This window comes from Bufo bufo, chromosome 9 (assembly GCF_905171765.1).
Source record: "Bufo bufo chromosome 9, aBufBuf1.1, whole genome shotgun sequence".
NCBI classification, from domain to species: Eukaryota; Metazoa; Chordata; class Amphibia; order Anura; family Bufonidae; genus Bufo; species Bufo bufo.
This window is the reverse complement of record NC_053397.1, coordinates 162,133,691-162,160,003: the sequence shown is the minus strand read 5'-3', so window position 1 is coordinate 162,160,003 and position 26,313 is coordinate 162,133,691. Positions and strand designations below refer to the sequence as shown.

At 45.3% G+C, this 26,313-nt stretch overlaps 1 protein-coding gene across 2 annotated transcripts; it reads right to left on the bottom strand.

The window, feature by feature from the left end:
- Nucleotides 1–945: 945 nt before the first annotated feature.
- On the bottom strand, nt 946–26,313 carry HMGXB4 (HMG-box containing 4). Of its 2 annotated transcripts, none has more exons than XM_040408107.1 (11): nt 26,238–26,313; nt 25,019–25,096; nt 18,481–18,629; nt 15,484–15,562; nt 11,442–12,289; nt 8,756–8,837; nt 8,374–8,438; nt 3,195–3,300; nt 2,932–3,101; nt 2,463–2,585; nt 946–1,795 (listed from the first exon to the last, which is right to left on the bottom strand). In XM_040408107.1, the coding sequence occupies exons 2-11, from the start codon at nt 25,038–25,040 to the stop codon at nt 1,751–1,753; spliced, it is 1,689 nt and encodes a 562-aa protein (XP_040264041.1). In that variant the 5' UTR covers nt 25,041–25,096; nt 26,238–26,313; the 3' UTR covers nt 946–1,750. The 2 variants fall into 2 exon arrangements, with proteins under 2 accessions (XP_040264041.1, XP_040264042.1); XM_040408108.1 differs by having other exon boundaries at nt 2,932–3,029.

Below are 26,313 nucleotides of genomic sequence, written 5' to 3'. Positions count from 1 at the left end.
CTTCCCTCTACCTAAAAGATTTCAGTTTGTTTTTCAATTGAGTTTTTTTTTTACATCACAGAAACCTGACATTTTAACAGGGGTGTGTAGACTTTTTATATCTACTGTATATGTTCAATATGCAGCTGCTATACATAGAACTTAGAGCATTTAAATAGTCAGGGGAGATTTATCAAACTGGTGTAAAGTAGAACTGGCTTAGTTGTCCATAGAAAACAAATCAGATCCCATCCGTTCTTTTTTCACAGCTCCTTTGGAAAATGAAAGGTGGAATCTGATTGGTTGCTATGGGCAACTAAGTCAGTTCTACTTTACACCAGTTTGATAAATCTCCCCCTTCGTGTTTAGCTCCACTTCTAGTATGAACATGTCGACCTAGTTCACTTCAGGGTTTTTGGTCTGTTATTTCCATCAGTGATTGTAATTCAGAACCAGGAGCAGATCCTACACAGAGATCAGGTGTAATGGAACGATCTGCTCCTGTTCTGTGTTTTTGACCTCCACCTGGATTGGCTCACAATCACTGAACAAACACTGACGTGAACTAAAGCCTGTATTAGACAGGCAGATCAGCAGGCAACTGTCAGGAGAGAATCGTGAACTCCCAGCAATCGCTTGCTAGCTAACTGGAAGAGAACGCTGCCATTACATGCAGCGACTTCCTCTGCATCATGGGGAGGAGCGATCGCTATGCCATCGCTCGTCTCCATACTGTGTAGTGGTTTGCCAGCGGCAGCTCCCTACTAGACAGCACAATTTGCATGCTTAAAAATCTGAATTGGCCGATGAACAAGAGGCGACAGTATTACACTGCAAGATGATCACTAACGAGCGGGCATGCGAACTCGTTGGCAATTATCAGCCGAAATATTGGACAGTGTAATACAGCCTTAACTGCACCACAGAATGGGTGATAAAAATTAGATGAAGTGTGTGTGTGGGGGGGTTGTTAACCATTGGGATCCACACTGTGCACTACAAAGTGGGATATCAGTCCCTGGGCCCCTCCTTCATCCCTACAATTGAGAGAGCGATTTGCTTGTAGTAGAGGTTTAGCATGCATGTTGCTGTTCCTTACTACTCTATGGGAGTTACAGAAAAACTGAAGTGACAGCAGTTCTCGTAGTAATGAGATATGGATTCCCCAAGCTAGCAGTCAGTAAAGGTCCCAGAACTCGTAATCCTGAGCTCACATTAATACTGGAGAGAATTTTCCGAGCACAAGCGCAGAAGTTCTGTCAATGTATTCCAGCAGCGCTTTTCAGTGGCACAATGGTAAAACAGGGGAGCATCATCTGGGGTCACCTGCAGTAGTACTATTCATCTAGTACTGCACTTAGTTGCCCTTGAAAGGTGACAGACTCCCTTTTAATTTCTTGTTCTCACAGCGCTGTTTTATTGCAGATACTGCATGCTTTATATGAGAAGTGCAGCAGAACTGTACTCGCTGACCATTGCCTTACAATCTAGAACAAGATCATGTACCAACCGTATAGTGCAGGGGAGCATGTTTTTGTGCTTAATCTTAAAAGCAAAGTGCTGTGCAGTCCAACCACCCATACTGTAATAAAATGATTACTGCAAAACATATTCAGCGAGTCTGTTCTCTCTAAACACTGCCATTTCCTTTAAAAATCACAATAAAACTATGAAGGGATATAAAATAGTTTAGACATTGTACATATAATACAGCATGTACATATATAAAACACACGTGGCTCCTAACACTGCAGGTATCACGCTTCGGTTGTCACAAGCCAGGCATCACATAGGCGATGTTATCCAATGTGTTGGACTGGAGAAATAAAAAGACAGAAAATGCATGCTAAGTATTAATATAAATAATACAAGTAGTTTCTATAAGAAACCTTCTGAAGACAATCTACCAACACTAAGGGAAACAATGTAATGTAATCTGCTTCTTATTTTTCAGGATCTACGCTATATTATACAACTATAAGGCCGAATGCACACGGCAAGTGTTCCGCGGCCGAGAGCGGTCCGTGGTATGCCGGGCTGGATTCCTGTTCCGAGCAGGCGCGTACGGCGTCATTGGTTGCTATGACGCCGTGCGCTTCATGCCGCCGCTGCACTACAGTAATACACTCGTATAGTGTATTACTGTAGTGCAGCGGCAGCATAAACCGCACGGCGTCATAGCAACCAATGACGCTGTACGCTCCTGCTCTGAACAGGAATCCAGCCCGGCATACCACGGACCGCTCTCGGCCACGGAACACGGCTGTGTGCATTCGGCCTAAGGCTGGTTTAACACTCAGAACAGCCTGATGGAGATCTCTGGTTCCAGCAATGCCGGATGTTACCGCAATGTCTACCCAGCCACATGGACTATAATGGGAGAGCTCAGGGAGGCTGTTCTCTGCCGAAACAGCCTGCAGTAACTATACCGCGAGTGTGAAAGAAGCCCTAAGAAACAGTAGTAGCTAAACTTCTGTACTTACCAAAACTTGCTTTGAGCAGCCATTTAGCTCAGGAACTTGGCTAGTGAGACATACCAAAGGGCTCATAGCACAAAGAATGGAATCTAACAGAACAGATAAGCTACCGGACACTGCAACCATGCCCTGAAGAAAGAAAGAAATTAGCAATAAGCAGGTAGAACAAACATTTTATGAGCTAGAGCTGCCATTAGAAATGACTTCATTTGAGTAGAGCCATCCATATGTAAGGGTTTGAATTCCTAGCAATTTGTTGGTTTGTCCACTGCCCTGCAGATCAGCAGCGCGATTACCTTCCCAGAAAGAAATTTTGCACTTGTCATGTCCCATTACAAGAAACTAGGTCCTATCCATAGGAGGGGCAGCTCTGGTTCACACCCCTAAATACCTCAATGGCAATCATAATTCATCATCTATATCACTTTACTACACAAGATTTGCGAAATGTTACAGCACTTCTGCAGAGCATTACCTCAGTTTCCTGAAGTCTGTGTCCTATCAAACTCAAAGACTCCCCCAAGAGCTGAAGATGGGCTGCTGCGTCAATGGGCTCAGTATCGGGGACTTTTGCTGGAGAAGACGAGAAGGAAACAAGACTACTAGGGGACTTTTTGTGTGGCGATGACAGTCCAGAGGAGGATCCTAAGCAAAGACATATACAGCACAGAAAATGTTCTTACAAAATATATATTTCAAATAAAGGCATACTGCCAAGTAATGAAGTTGATCATATACCTTTCGTCTTTGAAGAGGACTCTGAAGGACTTGATTTCCGTTTCACAGTCGTGGCCTCAGCTTTGTTCTGTTTGTGCTGGAGATACTGAGCTTTCTGCTTCCAAACCTGTAGTCCGTATAAGCCAGAGGTAAAATCAGATACTGTAAGTTTCTCAAAACGACGCCATAGTCGCACATAAATGACATGCCTGAGAAAAGCCTGTGTCAATATTTTATTGTGCCCGAGCAACATATAGGTTGTGAAAAATTCCCTTTAACTACTAAAAATAGATTTATACAGCTTATGTTACAAACTAAAGGGACACATTTATTAAGACTAAAAACTCCTAAGACTAATAAACTCCTAAGCTGGCTGTGGATCCGCAAAAGTTACGAAGAGACGGCGGCCTCTCCACATCTTCGGCGGATCCTGCGTCAGTTCTAAATTTAAGACTGTTTCCTAGCTATCTTACATTTAGTGTATAAAAATGTGATAACACACTCATGTGGTGAAACAATGGGATAGATGAGTATCTTTGGTTGTAATAAAATTATATTTTTATTTTCACAAGTAAAAGTAAAAAACGGGAAAGATCCCTGAATGTGTATGTAATCCTTTGTGAATACCGTATATCCCACCAATGTTAGATTTGTGAAGTGCTAATATAGATTGAACGATGAGTGTTCTGTATAAGCTGAGTACATAGGGTATCCCATATAAGCTGGATATACAAAGTGTTACGTGGAGGATAACCATTTAAAAACCCTCACTTGTTTCCAGTGTACAAACACTAGCCGCTGAGGAAGGAGCAGGAATACGCTCCGAAACGCATATGGTATTTATAGCAAGGAACAGTGAGGTTTACTCAAGTTGAGATAATCCAGAACAATTGCGGTTTATTTTTCTTTTATTCCCTCAATTGCGAACCACCTAACAAACTACCGCATCTCCTGAAGCTCCAGTGATCCTGAAGGAGGACCAATCGCAAGTCCCGGATCAAGTGACACAGCGCACCGCCCAAGTCACGTGGGACGCCACAGAAGGTCCTTACAGGAAAAAGTAAAGACCAAAGCGGCAGGGAGTGGTAACGCACACTAACTTTATTATATAGGTTAATATTGTACCGAAGACATTCTTAAAAGAACCCTGAATACAATATAAGGGGTAAACTATATGACAAACTTTCTCCCCAAAGCAAAAGCTGAGAGAGGAACAATCTGCAAACATAGCAAAATCTCCCAGTACGGAGACAATAAGCACACTCCATACACTACAAGTGCTTATACCCCAATACTATATAAACCACCTGTTTTACCCACCAAATTTTTTACGGATCCCATTTTTTCACTTGGACTATACTTTTGGGTTCCTGAAGGACTAACCCTGGGTATATTTTATGTACCATATGAACTCAGATAACCTACAGAGCTCTTTTATATGAATCCAATTTGCACGCAGCACTTTATCTATTCAGCCTTAGGCCTCATGCACACGACCGTTGTTTTATTCCGTGTCCGTTGTTCCGTTTTTCGTGATTTTCTGCGGACCCATTGACTTTCAATGGGTCCGTTGAAAACTCGGCTAATGCACCGTTTGTCATCCGCGTCCGTGATCCGTGGTTCCAGTCCGTCAAAAAAATATAACCTGTCCTATTTTTTTTCACGGAAAATGGTTTGCGGACCCATTCAAGTCAATGGGACCGTGAAAAAACGCGGAGGCACACAAGATTGTCATCCGGATCCGTTTTTTTCCCCTATCATTTGCATGGCAAACTTGACTTAGACTTTCTTTTACTTTCCTTCATGTCTGGTGATCTTCCAAAAATAAAGGAAGACACATGGAAACAAAAATGGAAACGGATCACGGAACAACGGAACCCCATTTTGCGGAACAGAACACAACAACGGTCGTGTGCATGAGGCCTTAAAGGGACACTGACAGGCCCAATAAGCATATTTAGGTATATATATATATGACAGTACAGGTCTTATCAAGTGTATTAAAATCATCTAAGTATCCCCCCTGTCCACCTTATAAATACCGAAAACTAAAGTTTTAAAACCTGCTTGTCTCGTCTCCAATCTGCCCAAGGGGCGGCGTTTCATCTCAAAATGCGCCCAGCCAGCCGCTCCCAACTGCCGTTCTGAAGCCCCGCCCAGCTCATCAATATTCACTTCGCTGGGCGGCGGCTACAACTCTCCCCGACTCAAGATCCTGCGCATGGCCAATTCAATCCTCTGGGCACGTCCTCCGTCTAATCTTCAGCGCATGCGCCCGGCCGGGGTCACATCGCGCCTGCGTACAGTCTGCGTCTTAGAGGCCGCTGCAGCCTCTGCTTTATGCGCAGGGCACTTGAGTCGGGGAGAGTTGTAGCCGCCGCCCAGCGAAGTGAATATTGATGAGCTGGGCGGGGCTTCAGAACGGCAGTTGGGAGCGGCTGGCTGGGCGCATTTTGAGATGAAACGCCGCCCCTTGGGCAGATTGGAGAAGAGACAAGCAGGTTATAAAACTTTAGTTTTCGGTATTTATAAGGTGGACAGGGGGGATACTTAGATAATTCTAATACACTTTATAAGACCTGTACTGTCATATATATGCCTAAATATGCTTATTGGGCCTGTCAGTGTCCCTTTAATGTGACAATTTGTGTGTTATCAATTCTAACCATTGTATACTTGACCTACTTGCACAGATCACTATGTGTATTCAGCTTGCACACAGCACCTTCTGTATTCAGCCATATTGTGATAATTTGGATGATAGAAATATCAACCCTTGTGTACCCAGCTTACCAGTGCAACTCAATAAATATAAATATTCAGCTTGCACACAACACTTCATGTATTCAGCCTTAGTGTGATAATTCAGGTGCTAAAAACATTAACCCCTGTGTACCCGGCCTACCTATACAGATCAGTTATATGTACCCAGCTTGCATACAGCAGTTCATGTATTCAGTTTGCACATAGCACTTTATACATTAAGCAAAATCAGTATATCAATCTAATTAACAGATATACAGTGCTACCCATAATTATTCATACCCCGGGCAAATTTTGACTTAGTTACTTTTATTCAACCAGAAAGTAATTTTTTGACAGGAAATGACATGGGTGTCTCCCAAAAGATAATAGGACGATGTACAAGAGGCATTATTGTGGGGAAAAAAAAAACACATTTCTCAGCTTTCATTTACATTTGAGCAAAAAATACAAGATGTTCCGCACTGTGGAAAATCTCAGAGGACGTGGTCGGAAGCCAAAAGTGACACCTGTGCTGGCCAGGAGGATAGTTAGAGAGGTGAAAAAGAATCCAAGGATCACCACCAAGGCCATCCTGGTGAATCTGGGCTCTGCTGGTGGCAATGTCTCAAGGCAGACAATCCAACGGACACTGCACAATGCAGACCAAGAGGACGTCACTTCTCCAGATAAGGCTCACAAAAGCTCGCTTGGCCTTTGCAAAAGCTCATCTGGACAAAGAATAAGACTTCTGGTCTTCTGTGTTATGGTCAGATGAAACAAAAATTGAATCGTTTGGTCACAATGATGTTTCCTTCATTTGGCGTAAAAAAGGAGAAACCTTCAACCCAAAGAACACCATCCCCACTGTCAAACATGGTGGTGGGAACCTAATGCTTTGGGGGTGTTCTTCAGCCAATGGACCAGGGAACCTAATCACAGTAAACGGCACCATGAAAAAAGAGCAATACATGAGGATTCTCAACGACAACATCAGGCAGTCTGCAGAGAAACTTGGCCTTGGGCACCAGTGGACATTTCAGCATGACAATGACCCAAAACACACAGCAAAAGTGGTGAAGAAATGGTTAGCAGACAACAACATTAACGTTTTGGAGTGGCCCAGCCAGAGTCCAGACTTGAATCCAATTGAGAATCTGTGGAGGGAGCTAAAGATCAGGGTGATGGCAAGAAGACCCTCCAACCTGAAAGATTTGGAGCTCATTGCTAAAGATGAATGGGCAAAAATACCTGTGGAGACATGCAAAAAGCTGGTCTGCAATTATAGGAAGCGTTTGATTGCTTTAATAGCCAATAAAGGCTTTTCTATTGATTATTGAGAAGGGTATGAATAATTTTGGACTGGACTTTTTTTGCTCAAATGTAAATAAAAGCTGAGAAATGTTTTTTTTTTTCACAACATCGTCTTATTATCTTTTGGGAGACACCTATGTCATTTCCCGTCAAAAAATTACTTGCTGGTTGAATAAAAGTAACTTTAAGTCAAAATTTGCCAGGGGTATGAATAATTATGGGCAGCACTGTATGTATTCAGCTTGCACGTAGCACTTCCTATATACTGAGCTCGCACGTAACACTTTGTATATCCAGCTTATACGGGATACCCTATGTACTCAGCTTATATAGAACACTCATCGTTCAATCTATATTAGCACTTCACAAATCTAACATTGTGACTACAGTTATATCCCACCAAAGGATTACATACACATTCAGGGATCTTTCCCATTTTTACTTTTACTTGTGAAAATAAAAATATAATTTCATTACAACCAAAGATACTCATCTATCCCATTGTTTCACCACATGAGTGTGTTATCACATTTTCATATACCAAACTATATTTGCCACACGGTTCTTGGGTGTACCAGTGATCGAGCACCTCTAGCCATAATACTAGATTCGTGAGCCACTGAACAACCACACTGCTATCTTAAATTTAGACCTTTTTCTGCGACTCAAAGGCGTATCAAATAGTAAATGAGATCTGGCGTGAGCGGGGAGAAGTCGCAGATTGCAGCACAACTAGCTGTTGCGCTGCAATCTGTGCCAGAAATACACCTAATATAGGCGTATTTCAGCTTAATAAATGACCCCATAAAGGTCTTCTTATAATTCTTACAGATTCTTCACAATTCTCTCAGCATCTGCTCTTCCTCCCCACTCACAGCATGCAGTCCCACATACACACAAAAACTGCAGCAGCATCCCCCACCTCACTTGTCTAATATTTAGTGTTGTGTACATTACACTAGAAGGTTTATGGGGGAAGGGACTGAGAAGGTTTTAAAACTTTTTGCAGGGAGCCTGCATGAAAGGAAAGAGAAATACTGGCTGCTAAAAAGTAAAGTATTTTCTCATAAATGTGAATATTACAAACTATTTTGAAATGCACTGCTGATTTCTGCAATAATACGGATCAATCTCTTGGACTTACAAGTTTGTCTTTCTCTGGTAGTTGTTTCCATACTTCAGCCAATTTCTTACTAAGTTCCCCGAAATCTAGGAATTAACAAAAAGGGAAAAAATATACACCAAAGTACGAAATGTTCTATATTCCAGAATATACAGTATAATATGTTTCAAATTATATTTGATTTGCAATATATTTAAAAAAACATCAGATAACTATAGACAGATCTCTTCACATTATGTCTTCTATCAGATCTAGCTTATACCCGATCTAGGGGGAATGTGTGACTGCCCTTTCAATCAGACATTGCTCAAGGCTTTTAATGGTGTTCTTAGCAGTACCCATGTCCGTTATAATAGAAGGGTTGTATTACAGTTGTATTAATGTGTTCCTGTGTAGCCCTTACCAATTCCTGGATGTTCTGCTATAATGCTGCCTCTGTATTCTTTAGAGAAAACTTGATATGCAGACATATTTTTCTTCTTAGGCTGAGTACACACATGAAATATAAAGCACATCTTTATCATCAATCACAGCAAAAGTAACAAGACCTACTAAACGTCATTGACTTACATTTACTAATTACAAACTAACCCAATTCATTTTTTAAAGGGTTTCTATAAGTCACCAAAACCAAGTGGAGTGGAAAGTGAGCGAGCTCAATGATATATATATATATTTATTTGGAAGACAATAAATCTAGACATGTCCCTAGATGCCAAAAGTGCATTAGAATCCATCAACACATGATTTCAAATAACCACCAATTCAAAACATGATCACGAGGATTGTGACATCCAATATAATAAGAAATTAATCAATAAAAGGGCCCAGGGCTCAGTGCATACCCACATGGAGGGAACATAATCAATACGTCACACCGAAGTGCCCCATGTATAACGCCACAACTTGCAGCTTCTTCTTGTCCCCTGAAGAAGCGACAAGTTGCGACGACACGTGTGGGGCTCTTGGCATGGCGTATGGATTATGTTCCCTCCATGTGGATATGCACAGAGCATATATTTATTGTCTGACAATTTTTTTTTTAGATGCTTTTAATTGTTTATGCCTATGTCACCCGCTTTAATAAAGAATTAACATTTTTGTACATGGTGAGGTGTGCTTTTAATATGTGATGTCTTTGATGGTGTTTGGTGATGTTGTGTTTTACACATATGATTGGTCAGATATTTGATATTTAGTAGGTGGTGCCCACCCTGTTTTGGCAACTAGGTTTTCATAAACACAACCTCAGATGAACATCATATGATAAGTTAGACTACATTCACATGACAGTAAAAAGCAGTGTGATCGCATGTCCTATTTTATCCGTTTTCACAGCCCAACTGCACAAGTATCAAAGACAGATACAACTTCTCTTTTTTGAATTCGCTCCTGGTTTTGGCTTCCAAGCCTACATCAAGAAACCTGAACGTGTGACCTCCTCATCCTTAGGCCACCTGCACACATTGTGGAATATGTGTAGTTTTTGAGTCCGGCAAATAGGCAGCATAGTACAGTACAAGCAAAGTGTACGAGCTTACATAAATCTCATGTACACTTTGCAATTTTTTTTTTTGTGTGGAAAGTGACTTACCGTGCAGACTTCTAAATTTGCAGCATGTGAATTAGGTTTGTGGTTTTAGCTGTGGATTTCACCCCATTTCAGTGAAGGTTGAGATCTGCGGCAAAACAGCACCTAGCGGATAAGGTGCAGATACGCACATATATTTGCAAGGAAATTAGTGCGGATCTTATGTGCGTTCACCCGCACTTATGTGCAGACAGCCTTTAGACAGCCACATGCAATCTGGACCCCAAAATTTTTTGAAAACACGCACATAAATACTTACTATTTAAGACCGTTCTTGGTGTGGATTTTCCAAAGATCTCACCCTTCCATTGAAAAGAGTGAAATCTGTACATTGAGAACACAAGTTAAAGAGGACCTTTCACTGATTATTACACTATGAACTAACTATACAGACATGGAGAGCGGCGCCCGGGGATCTCACTGCACTTACTATTATCCCTGGGCGCCGCTCCGTTCTCCCGCTATGCCCTCCGGTATCTCCGGTCACAAAGTTATGGTAGGCGCAGTCTGTCCTTGTTCTTCTGTAGTGGCGGCCAATCGTATTGCAGAGCTCACAGCCTGGGAAAAAAGAACCTCCCAGGCTGTGAGCTCTGCGCTGCGATTGGCCAGCGCTAGAGCAGCACAAGGGCAGACTCCGCCTACCATAACTTAGTGACTGGAATCTCCGCCTACTATAACTTAGTGAGCGGAGATACCGGAGGGCATAGCGGGAGAACGGAGCGGCGCCCAGGGATAACAGTAAGTGCAGTGAGATCCCCGGGCGCCGCTCTCCATGTCTGTATAGTTAGTTCATAGTGTAATAATCGGTGAAAGGTCCTCTTTAACTTCAGCACCTAAGAAAAAAGTACATGAGATTTGTCTAATCTCATACCATTTACTGGTACTGTATTACAGTGCCGGAACAAGTGCACGTAATCCACATCACATGGTGCAGATTTGTATGCAGAAAATCTGCACCAAAACCGCACAATTTATCATGGTTTGGATGCTTTTTTTTTTTGTTTTAATGCGTTTTTTGTTGCAGATTTTCTGTATATATTAACAACCCTATTGAAATTGATGGGGATAACCTCCCTACAGATGGCGCAGAAAGAAAAAAGCAAAGCGTACATATGTTTTGTCTAATCTCATACACTGCAGATACTAAATTACGCTGCAGTTTTTCCACACAAAATCCACAATGTGCGCAGGTAACCCTGCAGAAAAATTACAGTACCAAAGTGTACGAGACTGCAGCAGTTTTAATCCCACGCCATACATGTACAGCGTTCTGGATTGAAGCCCAGGACCAAACTGAACACGTGGAAGACTGGCAGATGTTTTATTCAGGTTATTTTAACCGTGGTTCTTTTCGGATTTCTTAGACTATGGCACAATGCATTTGACAAACTTTTTTCACCACTGTTTTAAAGCAGAGGTTGAGTGCCTTGTCATTTGGGATGACAAAAGAGTCAACAGTTATATGTCTGCTGCCCTCTTTACACTCTAGGTTCCTTACCTTTTCTGTCTCATCTTTCTTCTTTTTCTTATCGGATGTGCCCTCAAGATGTGAGCTAACAGGTGATGCTATCAGTGTAGGTGCTGGTGGCTGTGCAGGTAACTGGGGTATCTGTGGAGTTGGAGGAGGAGATACAGCAGTGATGGAAGCTGGTGGTGAAGAAAGCACAGGAGTTGGAATGGATGTTAGGCTGCTCTCCGACCCATGCTCTCTCTTGCTTTTACTATGTTTCTTGTGCCTTTCCTCTTTGTGTTTATCCTTTTTCTTTTTGCTCTTTTTTGATTTCTTTTTCTTTTTCAACTCCCGAAATGAATCATCAATCACCAACTCCCCAGCTTCCATCTCCCCTTCAGACGATGAAGCTGAATCCGGTGTTCGACACGGACGGGGTGCATGGCTTTCTTTTCGGTGTTTCTTATGGCTGCTCCTCTCCATTTCCTCCTTGGAGGACTTCTTGCTGCCCTTCTTGGGAGATGTGCCATCATTAAGAACTGGACCCTCTAGTGGGGGGAACACACGTTCACTTGTTTTCTCCGTGGGAGAAAGAATAAGCTTCATCCTTAAGCCATCTGGTTCACGAAGCGTAAGAGGTTTAGGTTTTTTAGATTTGTGTGAGAGGTCCTCAGCGGTGTCTTCTTTTTTTCGATGCTCTTTACGGGGCATTTGTGTAGGAGACTGTAAATTTAAGGGTGCTGCCAGTGTTTTCTCTGTTTTCTTGGAGGATGCTTTGCTTGAAGTAATTATTGGAGAAGAAATGGAATTAAGCAAGTCCATAGCTGTATCTGAGGTAGGGGATGATGAGCTTGGAAGGTGTTTCTTTTTCTTCTTCATATCTGATGGAGATAATTCTAAAGTACACAGAGAAAGATATATTACTAGTCTGGTCCCAACAAGGCGTAAGGGTGTATTAGACGGCCAGATTTTTTTGCCCAATGATCGCCAACGAGCATTCGTATGAACACTCGTTAGCGATCATCTTGCAATGTAAGGCTACATGCACACGACCGTTGTGCGTTTTGCGGTTCGCAAAACACGGATGGCGTCCGTGTGCGTTCTGCAATTTGCGGAACGGCATGGACAGCCATTGATATAGCTGCCTATTCTTGACCGCAAAACGGACAAGTTATATTTTTTTTGCGGGGCCACGGAACAGAGCAATGGATGCGGACAGCACACGGAGTGCTGTCCACATCTTTTGCGGCCCCATTAAAGTAAATGGGTCCGCATCCAAGCCGCAAAAACTGCGGCTCGGATGCGGACCAAAACAACGGCCATGTGCATGAGGCCTAATACTGCTGCCGCTTGCACAATGAACGAGCAAACGCTTGTTCATTGGGCAATCCAGATCTTTCCGCATGCTGAAAGATAAGAATTTGCTGGCGTCAGATTGGGCCGTCTAATTACGATCTGCCGTCCGCAAACCATTATACAGCGTGGGAAAGACAGATGGCATAGCGATCGCTCCTCCTCATGTTGCTGAGGAGTTTGCTGCATGTAATAGCAGTGGTCTCCTCAGCAAGCGAGCAGGCGATTGCCTGGAGGGATTGCTTCCCTCCCAACAATCGCCTGAGTGATCGGGGTGTCTAAAACACCCCAATCACTTAGACTAGGGGTCGGCAACCCTCGGCACGCGTGCCAAAGATGGCACGAAGGCTGCTTTTTACTGGCACGCCACTGCAATTTGTGGTGGCTGCACCTTTAATAAACAAATTAATGTCAGATGCGCCAGGCCAGTCGCCCCTAATGTTTTTCACCACGCGAGCCAGCAGAGTAGACCCTACTACCTCAATGGCTGGCTGTGTAGCGCAGCAATACACTGCACTGTGCCTTTAATAAATGTGAGACGTGCCATGCAGGGCACGTCTCCTAGGACTGCCCCCCACGCTAAGGTAAAGGAGCATGGTGACTAATTTGGGGGTGAGGGGAGAATGATGGCACAATGGGAAGCAAACTTGCAACAACTTTGGGGGGGTGGGAGAGAATGGTATACCTGCATGTGTTTGCTGGGGGGGGTGGGGGGTGAACCTGTTTAATTGCTGGGGATGGGGGCATGTGGGATGCAAGATTCTGACAACTGTGGGGGAGGGGGAGGATGGTAAGCTTGCATGGGACCAAGCTCTGATTATTACTGGGGGAGGGGAAAGGGGGTAAGTGCATTGAACGCCAGTATATGTGGACCCCTCCACCAACCATGCACTTATGGTCCCCCATATATTTTCCCTTAGGTGGATTCAAAGGAGCAGTGAAAAGCTACGTACATCACTTGAAACATCCAAGGAAAACACATGGGGAGATTTATCAAAACTGGTGTAAAGTAGAACTGGCTTAGTCGCCGCTAGCAACCAATCAGATTCCACCTTTCATTTTAGACCTTTGAAAAATAAAAGGTGGAACCTGATTTTTTGCTAGAGGCGACTAAGCCAGTTCTACTTTACACCAGTTCTGATAAAACTCCCGCACAGACCCTTTTTCGTGTGTTAGAAATCACTTTTAGAGAAACTTGACTGTTTGAAGATTGCATTTGCATGCCAGTCTTTGGGTTGGTGTATTTATGTGAACAGATCTCACATATGAATGGCGTCCTCTGCCCCTCACGAAGCAGGCTGAGTGCAGAGGGACCTGTGTCTGGCTCAAAGTCCCCCCAGTATGAACCAAATCTAAGAAAGTCAGGGATCACACTGAATGGTAAGTTAAAATGATGATTTGGTTTGTGTCACATACAATTTGTATTATATGACTTTCCTGTATTGCCCGGCACGCCGAGCACTTCAACTTTGATTTATTTTTTATTGCCACTCAGTCTGAAAAAGGTTGCCGACCCGGCCCTGACTGAAGACGATTGTCGGGAGGGAAGCATTCCCTCCCAGGAATCGCCTGCTCACTTGCTGAGGAGACCGCTACTACTACATGCAACCATCTCCTCCGCAGCATGCCATCGCCATGCTGTACAGTGGTTTGCCGGCAGCAGATCACTATTAGGCCCCTTTCACACGGGTGAGTTTTCCACGCAGGTGCAATGCATGAGGTAAACGCATTGCACCCGCACTGAATCGGGACCCATTCACTTCAATGGGGCTGTGCAGATGAGCGGTGATTTTCACGCATCACTTGTGCGTTGCGTGAAAATCGCAGCATGTTCTATATTCAGCGTTTTTCACGCAACGCAGGCCCCATAGAAATAAATGAGGCTGCGTGAAAATCGCAAGCATCCGCAAGCAAGTGCAGATGTGGTGCGATTTTCACGCATGGTTGCTGGGAGATGATAGGGATGAGCAACCCTGGACCCCATTAAAGTAAATTCACTGCATTATTTTCCCTTATAACATGGTTATAAGGGAAAATAATAGTATTCTTAATACAGAATGCTTACTAAAATGTCAATTGAGGGGTTAAAAAAAAAAAAAAAATTTAAAAATTAACTCACCTCATCCACTTGTTCGGGCAGCTGGCATCGTCTTCTTTCAGGACCTGCAAAAGGACCTTTGACGTAATCCTCAATTGACATTTTAGTAAGCATTCTGTATTAAGAATGCTATTATTTTTTCTTATAACCATGTTATAAGGGAAAATAAAATCTACAGAACGCCTAACCCAAACTCGAACTTCAGTGAAGAAGTCCAGGTTCGGGTCTGGGTACCACAGTCAGTTTTTTATCACGCGCGTGCAAATGCATTGCACCCGCGCGATAAAAACTGAACATGACGCATCCGGAGCAAATCAGGTACGCCCGTGTGAAAGAGGCTATAGACAGCACGATCTGCCGCTGGGAAACCTGATCAGCATGCTGAAAGATCTGGATTGCCTGATGAATGAGCATTTGCTCGTTCATTGTGCAATTGACAGCATTATTAAACTGCAAGATGATCGGTAACGAGCGTTCATACAGATGCAAGGCACAAACAAAACCATAGAAACATAGAATGTGTTGGCAGATAAGAACCATTTGGCCCATCTAGTCTGCCCATGTGCTCAGAGATACAAACTGGATACAAGAATACATTACAAATCAGAAGGCATCTGTTTAAATGTTCAAGTAACATACCTGGGTAATAAGCATCATCTGAAGAATGCTTCTTTTTCTTCTTATGCGACTCAGTCCCCACAACCAATAAGTCTGTCTCCTAAAATCAGAATCATATCAAGTGTCAACATTAATATCACTTATTGGTGAAAAGTATTTGCCAGTTTTATAAAGGGAAGCTCTATCCTGAAAGAGAATAGTCAGTAATTTCCCGATACGTACATGTTGTCCAGATGCCTCTATTCATAAGTAGGAGAAACTTGGCTGAGAGAGAAGCAGCAGCAGCTGGGAAACTAAATTTCCATCAGATGTCCTACTATAACCATGAGAATCCAGATGCCATTAACAATAACCCAAATTATGTAAAAGGGTTTGTGCCAAGTTCATAAGCCATCACCTATCCACAGGATAATGGAAAACTAGCTGATTGGTGGGGGTCCGACCACTGGGACCTCTACCGATTACAAGATCGAGGTCTTGTTCCCCCGTTCTGATGGAGCGTCAGGACAAGCATGCGCACTGCTGCTCCTTTTATTCTCTATGGTAGCGCAGCAGATAGCCAAGAACCCCTGTGGATATGGTATATCTTATAAACTTGACATAATCCCTTTAATAGACTAACAGAGGTTTTGGTATATGCTGGTACACTGTATAGAAGTGAATCTGCGGTAGAAAAATAAACTGATTGCTCACACACACGACAACAGCCAAAAGCAGCACAGTACCGAAGACACAGCGATGTGCCATAATTGGCCACAATGGTCACGTAATGTGATAACGTCATGGATGAAAGTCACTACCCATCTTAGTAAATAAGGAAATGGCAGAAGAAGCTGTATTTTTTAATAGAGATTTTTATATTCACCAAATAAGCAAGGTGAAAGGGTTTTCTGAAATTCAGTTGAATCATGAAAATCTCCATTATGCAGTTATCCTTATTACAGTTTATGCTGCATAAACTGGTGACAGAGACTCACTTCAGCAAATGGCATTTATCATGTAGAGAAAGTTAATAAAAGGCACTTACTAATGTATTGTGATTGTCCATATTGCTTCCTTTGACGGCTTCATTCGTTTTTCCATCACATTATACACTGCTCCTTTCCAGAGGTTATGACCACCCTACAATCCAGAAGCAGTGATAATTAAGGAAAAAGCACTGACCTCTCTGGTGGCCAGGACTGTATGAGCGCACATATACACGCATGCGCAGCAGCTCCCATCCCAGCCACCTCGTATCTGCACGGCAACGTTGGCCGTAATCCCTGTATACGAGCAGTGTATAATGGGATGGAAAAAAGAAAGAATCCAGCCAACAAAGGAAGCAATATGGACAATCACAATATATTAGTAAGTGCCTTGTATTAACTTTCTCTACATGATGAATGCCATTTGCTATTTTCCTAAGGTGTCGAGTATCATGACCAACCATGTAGTGTGGAGTCCCACCAGCAGTGTTGCCCTGGGAGGACAGGGACTACCATGTCGGCACTCAAAACCAACAGCCAAAAACAAAGGGGATAATGTGGTAGTAGCTGCAGTATCCAGTGGTTGCGCCCGTATTCCGCTTGTGGGGGAGGACCGGGTAATAGTAGGTACCGTCTTTTGGCATACACCCCCCGTGGAGGAGGAGGAATATGATAGAAATATAGTATCTGGTGCTGTGGCATACTAGAAATAGTATCCAATAGTGGTGCAATTACTTCACCCGCTCATATGAATACTGAAATTGTGTGAGCAGGTAACACAGGATATACTATCCAGTGATAGAGCAATTACTTCGCTTATGGAAGGGGGTAATGCGACAGGCTCTGCCGTATCCAGTGGTCGTGCAATTACGCCACCTGTGAAGGGAGGTAATGCGACAGGTTGTACAGTATGCAGTGGTCATACAATTATGCCGCCAATGGAGGGGGGTAATGGGAGCAGCAGAACAGTATGCAGTGGTAGTGCGATTACGCCACCTATGGAGGGGGGTAATGCAATAGGCTGTACAGTATGCAGTGGTCATTCAATTACGCCGCCACCTAAGAGAGAGAGGGGGCAATGCTACAGAGTGTAAGGCAACCAGTGGTAATTACTCCTCCTGAGGAGTGAGTAACACAACAGAATGCATGGTAAACATGGGTAGTGCAATTAGTCAGTCTATGGATGGAAGGTCATATGACGGGACGCACGGTATACACTGGTAGTGCCATTACTTCATCTATGGGAAGAGGGGAATATGACCAGATTTACAGCAACCAGTGGTAGTGCAACTACTCCACTTAAGGAAGGGGGAACGCAACAGGATGTACAGCGCTAGTGCCTGTCCGTGGAAGAGGGGTTGCATGAAAGACATCCAGTGGACTTGTTGCAGGGAAGTGCCGCAGTAACCGCATGAGGGGGAGCGCACATGCACCACCTTAGAGGGGGTTAATTCTGCAACAGACACCATACTCCGTACTTGATAGTGCCAGGGCAACTTAATATTTATTTTAATATAAACATATAGTCGTGTATTCGAAAACTGACACCCCTAGCCCCAACTGGAGGCAAGAAGGGGTTAATTTTAAACTACACAGCCGTGTAAGGGGGAATCCAGCCTCAGTAAGGTGGCAGGCAAGTAAGTTTTTTTTTTTTTTTCCCTCGGACAGAGGCCAGAGACTGAGCTCAGCAGGCTCCTGGAAAAAGGAGAATCTTCACGCCTGGGGGACAGTACCCGCCCACCAAACTCCAGGATGGAAGTTGGGGCCTAGTAGGCTGCAAAGTCGGGGACTTGTGTAGGAGCAGGCCGACAGGAAGGACTTCCAGCCGGAACAGAAGGCCGGGAAGAACGGCCGTGGAATTCTTTAACCCCAGACCCGAGGAGACCTGGGTCAGACGTCCTCGACGCCTGGCAGCTGGATGCAGTGGTCGCCCCATGAGGGGATGTGACCACTGGGAACTGGTACTGGTCAGCTCCGGAGGTACAGGGTGGAGATCTGAGGTTTGATAAAGATTGGTAAAGATTTGAGGTCTGATGAAAAATACTCTCACCTTAGATCTCTTTTTTGAAGACTTGCGGACTTGCTCTGCAATCTCCTCTTCCTCACGAAGTAGGTCTTTATATGAACGCTTTTTCTCACGCTGGCTTCTACCAGCAGCCAAGCTCACATCATCCATCCCACGTTCTATATCCAAACTTTCTATAAAGAAAATATGGCAAATGAGATATACATCAACAGCATGAAATACAACATGTATATACACACACAATTGTTAAAGGAAATCTGCTATCAGAAAGGGCCTTCTGGATGGAATAACTAGATTTCTGTACTTACCGTAAAATCAGTTTCTCTTCAGTTCATTGGGGGACACAGGCTTGACGTTGGGGGTATAACTGTTGCCACTAGGAGGCGACACTAAGCACAAAAGTGTGAGCTCCTCCCGCCAGCTATACCCTTCCTACAGGGACTAAGCTAAAACAGTTTGTGTAAAATCAGTAGGAGAAGCAAAAGGAAAAACAGGAAAACCAAACAATGTACAAACCCAGAATCAGGCAGGCCACAATGAGGCCCGTAACCAGAGAGAATGGGTGGGAGCTGTGTCCACAATGAACGGAAGAGAAACAGATTTTGCGGTAAGTACAAAAATCTAGTTTTCTCATCCGTATCATTGGGGGACACAGGCTTGACCTTGGGACGTTACAGAGCAGTCCCAGGGTTGGGTCATAAACGAAGAAGCCATCCGGCCAGAGAACCGCCGTCTCTAAAACTCCACGCCCCAGAGAAGCGTCAGAAGATGCAAAGGTGTGCACTCTGTAAAATTTGGAAAAGGTGTGCAAAGACAACCAGGTAGCCGCAGAATAAGCAGTAACCAGGTAAGGGTGGAGTCACTGATGCAGTACGCTTCCACAATGGCCAAACAAATCCATCGGGAAATGGAAACTTTGGACGCAGCCAACACCCATCTCGGTCCCTCTGGAATGATGAATAATGAATCCGTCTGTCGGAAAGAGGATGTCTGAGAAAGATAGATGTAAATGGCCCGAACAAAATCCAGAGTGTGGAGCGACTGCTCACGAGGATGAGACGAGGCAGGACAAAAGGAAGGGAGAATGATCTCTTCATTGAGATGGAATGCCGACACGACCTTCAAGAGGAAGGACTGGACCAGACGAATGACTACCTCATCCTGATGGAGGATAACGAAAGGCGACTGACAGGAAAGAGACGCTAGTTCTGACACCCTACGGATGCAACTGACTGCCACCAAAAACGCCACCTTGTAGGACAGGAAGAAAAGGAACACCTGCTGCAAAGGCTCAAACAGAGAGGACTGCGCTGAGCACCAGATTAAGGTCCCAAGGATTCAACGGAGGCCGGTAAGGGGGCGCAGCGTGCGCCACCCCCTTCAGAAAGGTCCGAACCGCAGAAAGTGAAGCCAAATTCCGCTGAAAAAGAATGGAAAGGGCCGAAACTTGCCCTTTGAGAGAACTGAGAGCCAGCCCCAAGTCCATGCCCGACTGCAGGAAAGACTAGAGTCGCGGCAATGAGAACCGAATGGAAGACAACTGGTGGCGTTCACACCAACTAAAACAGGACTTCCAGGTCCAGTGATAGATCCAGGAGGACGATGGCTTCCTAGCCCAAATCATGGTCTGGGACAACAGCATCCGAGAAACCCCAAGCCCTTAGTAAGGCGGCTTCAACAGCCATGCGGTTAAATGTAGCGACCCTAAATTCGGGTGGAAGATGCCAGGGTTCGTCTGCGAGGAGGGAGACTAGGGATGCGTGCCATACTCTGCGTGGCTAGTCTGGGGCCACGAGAATGATTGGGGGGGGGGGACATCGGAGAAGACGCGAAATTAGCGGAAGAGGAGGGAACATGTAAGGAAATGTAAACTGCGTCCTCGGGAACACAAGGGCGTCCAACGCCCAAGCCAGAGGATCCGTGGACTCGCAACGAAGTTCTCTACCTTGCAGTTGAAGAGGGAGACCATGAGATCCACATCCGGCCGACCCTATCGCTCGTGATCACGAGAAAGACCTGTGGATGCAGAGCCCATTCCAGAACTCCCACCCAGCCCCGGAGACTGGCGTCCGTTGTCAACACTATCCAGGGGAAGGAAGGAGCAGCCCGATATCAGCATCGGAGACATCAACTACCACCGAAGGTCTCGGCGCGCCGGGGCAGGGAGACTGATTGGAGTCGATCCAGGGAGGCCGGGGAACGGTCCCAAATGGTCAGAATGTGCCGCTGAAGAGCCCTGGTATGGAACTGAGCGTAGGGCACTGCTTTGAAGGAAGAGACCATGTACCCAGAACCCTCATGCACTGGCTGGAAAAAACCTGGTGCCAGAGTTCGCAGAGGTCCTCCCGAGCAGGAGATGGGCAGAGTCAGAGAACAAGCACAAATAATTTGTGCCAGGAAGTTAAATAAAGGAGGGGGGGCAAACTGGGAGAACTTATATCCCCCGCCCCCCCTAATGGAGTCAGCCGCCTGCAATAATTAAAAGCAGGCACACTCACTGGAGGTCTTTCCTTCTCACCCCCCCGTATAGCGGTGCTGCTGGTCGGTCGAGAAGTACCCACGCTGAGTGGATCTGAAGTAGGCCACAGTAGAAGCCGGGGCCTCAATTCACAAGCGGCCCCTGCGGAGGAGAGAGAAATAGGTGGGGGCGGGGCTACAGAAAGAAGTATGGCAAGCACAGAAGGCTACCCTTCACCTGAGAAGGGGGAGAGGGGGGTTGGAGCCAGGAATACTTAACCGTCTGGCGTGTTCTGCTCCCCTGGGTACAGCCGGGTCACCACCTTCGATGTGCGGCCCCTTGGGGAGGGCTGCTACACCGGAAACAGAGGGAACTTGTGCAGCCGTGGTGACCAGAAGGCTGGCGGGATGCAGAGGCTTTAGGAACCTCTGATCCTCCTGGTCTTCTGGAGACTGGGAAGGAGCAGCGGGCTTGGGGACCCCCTGGTCTCCCGCCTCCTGGGTAGGAGTGCAGGCAGCTAGGACTGCCTGTAATCGGGCTAGAAGAAAATAAAAGTAAAAAAAAAATATATATATATATATATATATATATCAGCAGACCTGCAAAGCAGGGAGGTCTGCCTCCTACGGACAACTAAGCTAAAACTGTTTTAGAGTAGTCCCTGTAGAAAGGGTATAGCTGGAGGGAGGAGCTCACACTTTTGTTCTTAGTGTCGTCTCCTAGTGGCAACAGCTATACCCACGGTCAAGCCTGTGTCCCCCAATGATACAAATGAGAAATCCTAGACTTATGACATTCTTAGCAGTAGCAGTTTGACTGCCAAAACAAACTAATCCTGAAAATGTAGGGACCCTTTAGCACAGCATCCCCTTCTCATTTCTTTCCTGCAGAGTGGCATTCCCAGCTACCCACTCTTTAGCAAACTGAGCACAAATCCATTCATGTGAACAGGATAGTGCTGCTGCTGTTTAACAGGAAATTAGAAGATGACATCGCACTAAACCTAGTGAAATGCCATTTTATGTGACAGAAATAACCATTTAAGAATCTGCCACTCTGGTGCCCCTGCACCACAAGAAGCCATGTTGTGCATGGACCACTTTCTTCTCCATGCACTGTGTATTTAGAAAATCTTGTGAAAGCAGCACACGGAAACAGGACACTACAGAATTCCAGCAATGGTGACACACATACTATCACTGAAAGGTCTAGTACGTTAAAACTTAAAGTGCTTGTTTCACTTCAGCTAATGGTAACTATCATGTAGAAAGAAGTTAATACAAGACACTTACTAATGTATTGTGATTGTCCATATTGCCTCCTTTGCTGGCTGAATTCATTTTTCCATCACATGATACACTGCTCGTTTCCATAGACACGACCAACCTGCAATCCAGCAGAGGTGGTCGTGCTTGCACACTACAGGAAAAAGTGCTGGCATGAATTACCTCTTTACTGCGGCGTGGCATGGAGGTGATCAGCCTGTGGCACGGCTGAGGCGTTATGGAAGCCCAGGTTGCCTTTAGCTCGTCTGCATTGTTGGGTCTGGTGTCTCATCTTCCTCATGACAACACCCACAGATTCTCTATGGCAGGGTTTCTTAACTCCGGCCCTCGGGACCCACCTACCAGTTATGTTTTCAGGATTTCCTTAGTATTAAGCAGGTGATATAATTAGTGTCCATACATCAGGACTTAGCACAGGTATTCATTCTGTGGGATATTCTCAGATCCTGACCGGTAGGTGGGTCCTGAGGACCGGAGTTGAGAAGCCCTGTTCTATGGAGTTTAGGTCAGGCGAGTGTGCTGGCCGGTTAAGCACAGTGATACCATGCTGCACTTCTGGTGTAAAGTACAGATATGGTGGAGTTCTTTGGAAATAACTTTCTTAATTAAATGGGCTGTCGGGTTTTGGAAAATACATTTTAAAATCCCCTATAGGGACGTTTTGAGTTGATACAAGAAGGTCCCAGAACAGAAAACAGCTACAAAAAGTGCATCCCTCACTCTCTGTCCCCATACCTAATAGGCACGGGAGATAAAAGGCGCAGAGGGAACTATTACTGCCCTCTGACACCAATGGTACCGTTTTGGTTTCATTGCACCAAGAGTGCTTAGAACTTTTGTTTGGTTGGATTTTAATTATTGGTTATTTAAAGGGATATTCCCATCTCAGACAAAGGGGGCACCTCTGGGACCCGCACCTATCTCTAAAACAAAGCCGGCAATGTGGTGGCCGGCGGTGCCGGGTCCAGCCACCACCAAGCTTTCCTACTGGCCCGCTGAAAATAGCCAAGCGATGCGCCCAGCTATTTTTGGAATCCCCATAGAAATGAATGGGAGCTCATCGCGTGTCCACCACTCCCATTCATTTCTTTAGGGCCGACGCACTTGCTCGGCTATTTTCAGCGGCGTCCTGGAAATGAATGGAGGGTGGCCGCATCTATCAGGTACTGAGATGACACAACCCCTTTAAGGTTACATTTTAATGTACTAGGCTTTTCAGTGATAGTTTGCACAATACCTAGTAAGTACTGTAAGGCCCCCTTCACACGGGCGTCCCGGATTTGCACCGGATGCATTGCAGGACACCCACGTGAGTAGGCACGCAATTGCAGTCAGTTTTGACTACGATTGTGTTCCGATGTTCAGTTTTTTCTGCGCGAGTGCAATGCGTTTTGCACGCGCTTGAGAAAAAAACTGAATGTGGTACCCAGACCCAAACCGGGACTTCTTCACTGAATTCGGGTTTGGGTTAGGTGTTCTATTCATTTTATTATTTTCCCTTATAACAGATTCATTCAGCAGGACCTGCACTGACGTCACCGCACTCACCACGTGGTGAGCGCGATTACGTCAAAGGTCCTTTTGCAGGTCCTGAAAGAAGACGATGCCGGCTGCGCAATCAAGTGGATAAGGCAAGTAAAAAAAATTTTTTAACCCCTCAAGCCACATTTTAGTAAGCATTCTGTATTAAGAATGCTATTATTTTCCTTGATAACCATGTTATAAGGGAAAATAAGGCCTCTTTCACACTTGCGTTGTCCGGATCCGGCGTGTACTCCACTTGCCGGAATTACACTCCGGATCCGGAAAAACGCAAGTGTACTGAAAGCATTTGAAGACGGAACCGTCTTCCAAATGCTTTCAGTGTTACTATGGCACCCAAGACGCTATTAAAGTCCTGGCTGCCATAGTAGGAGCGGGGGAGCGGTATACTTACAGTCCGTGCGGCTCCCGGGGCGCTCCAGAATGACATCAGAGCGCCCCATGCGCATGGATGACGTGATCCATGTGATCACATGATCCATGCGCTTGGGGCGCCCTGACGTCACTCTGGAGCGCCGCACGGACGGTAAGTATGCTGCTCCCCCGCTACACTTTACCATGGCTGCCAGGACTTTAGCGTCTTGGCAGCCATGGTAACCACTCTGAAAAAGCTAAATGTCGGCTCCGGCAATGCGCCGAAACGACGTTTAGCTTAAGGCCGGATCCGGATCAATGCCTTTCAATGGGCATTAATTCCGGATCCGGCCTTGCGGCAAGTGTTCCGGATTTTTGGCCGGAGCAAAAAGCGCAGCATGCTGCGGTATTTTCTCCGGCCAAAAAACGTTCCGTTCCGGAACTGAAGACATCCTGATGCATCCTGAACGGATTTCACTCCATTCAGAATGCATTAGGATAATCCTGATCAGGATTCTTCCGGCATAGAGCCCCGACGACGGAACTCTATGCCGGAAGACAATAACGCAAGTGTGAAAGAGCCCTTAAACGGTTATTAGACTTTAATGGGGTTGCTCATCCCTATCATCATCTAGCAACCATGAGTGAAAATTGCACCGCATCCGCACTTGCTTGCAATTTTCACACAGACCCATTCATTTCTATGGAGCCTGCGTTGCGTGAAAAACACTGAATATAGAACGCACAAGTGATGCGTGAAAATCACAGCTCATCTGCACAGCCCCATTGAAGTGAACAGGTCTGGATTCAGTGCGGGTGCAATACGTTCACTTCACGCATTGCACCCGCGCGGAAAACTCGCCCGTGTGAAAGGGGCCTATATGTCAGGATAATCCTGTGACACACACTAATCCATTCCTACCTCTACTGTCACTGTATGCCATTATCAGGCCTTCACATCACACGGCAAGTGTCTGAGGAAAATCTTAGAGGTCTCAACCTGTAAAAGAAAATACCTATTAATGTTCTGCAGCAAAACCTTAGATTAGAATTTCACAGAAATGATCATTGGCTAAGAAATAACATAACTACTAAATGTAATGTAGACAAAGGGGGGAAGAAACCAGTGGCGGGGCATTCATCTACCACATGTATAGCACTTGTCCACAAAGAAGACTGGTGAAAAAAACCTCTGTAGTGGCCGCACTGGTCAGTAAGTGGCGGCTAATGCGACGATCTCCACTGAGACCTGGTGCTCTGACCCATCATCACCAGCACACAGGCCCAGACCGACTGTACGTGGGCACCATCTGCACAAACTATCCATTAGATAGGAGAGGTTACAGGTCCTGCTTCCCCACCTCAACTTCTGGGATGTAAACTTCTGTGTTGACATGGCTGCAGACTATCACCAGCCGCCACGGTGACCCGCTGCCCTCGAGTCATGACAAATGGTCATGTGATGCAAGTGAAGCGGGTCACAAAGAAGAAGTTTACATCCCGGAAGTTGAGGGTTTCCGACCAGAATGTTTCTTTTTTTTCTGAACAACTTATCCCAAAATCCCATAAAGCCAAAGAATTTTTATGGACAAATTGGAAAACCATGAGTGATAAAGGATATAAGTAATACGCATCTATAGCACAGTATACACTCATTACCAGCATTTACTGTGAGCTGTAAAACAAAGATAATTACCACAAAAATAATCTGGTAAGTACCACCAGCCTCAAAATAATCACAGACACTGGAAGACGCCGCCTAGTTTTATGGACTGTCCAGACATTTATAGACTGTTGTCAGCCCTGTGCGCAGTCTATGGGACTGACAGATACTGCACTAAGCTACGGCAGTCCTATAGACAGTGAACGGACCACTGCTAGACTCCAAAAGGGGCTCACGACCCCTGATCTCATACCGGAATTACCAGAATACCCCTTTAATACAGCAATGTGTCTGACCATCACCTAGGAGTATACAATAACATACAGCTGTATCCATGTTCCTGGATTGTTACTTGTACAATCCCTGTGGAGGCTGCGGAGACTTTCTGACCGCTGCACACAGACCAGCAGCCTAGCTGCCCCCTCAGTACCGCAGCTCTCACACCCCCTCCACACACAGCAGACGGCTCACTGCCCACCTCAGCACTCTGTCTGCCGGCTTCATAGCCCTGAGTTGCTCCGGCTTCCCGCCATCATGGAGGAGACAAACCGAGC

What these genes read in the sequence shown, in the direction of transcription:
- HMGXB4 (XM_040408107.1), bottom strand. Translation starts at nt 25,040, where the DNA reads ATGGCATACAGTGACAGTAGAG. An exon ending in AGATGATGCTTATTACCCAG is followed by an intron (nt 12,290 to 15,483) that starts GTATGTTACTTG and finishes TGTGTACTTTAG; the next exon opens with AATTATCTCCATCAGATATG. An exon ending in AGCAGAACATCCAGGAATTG is followed by an intron (nt 8,439 to 8,755) that starts GTAAGGGCTACA and finishes GTTAATTCCTAG; the next exon opens with ATTTCGGGGAACTTAGTAAG.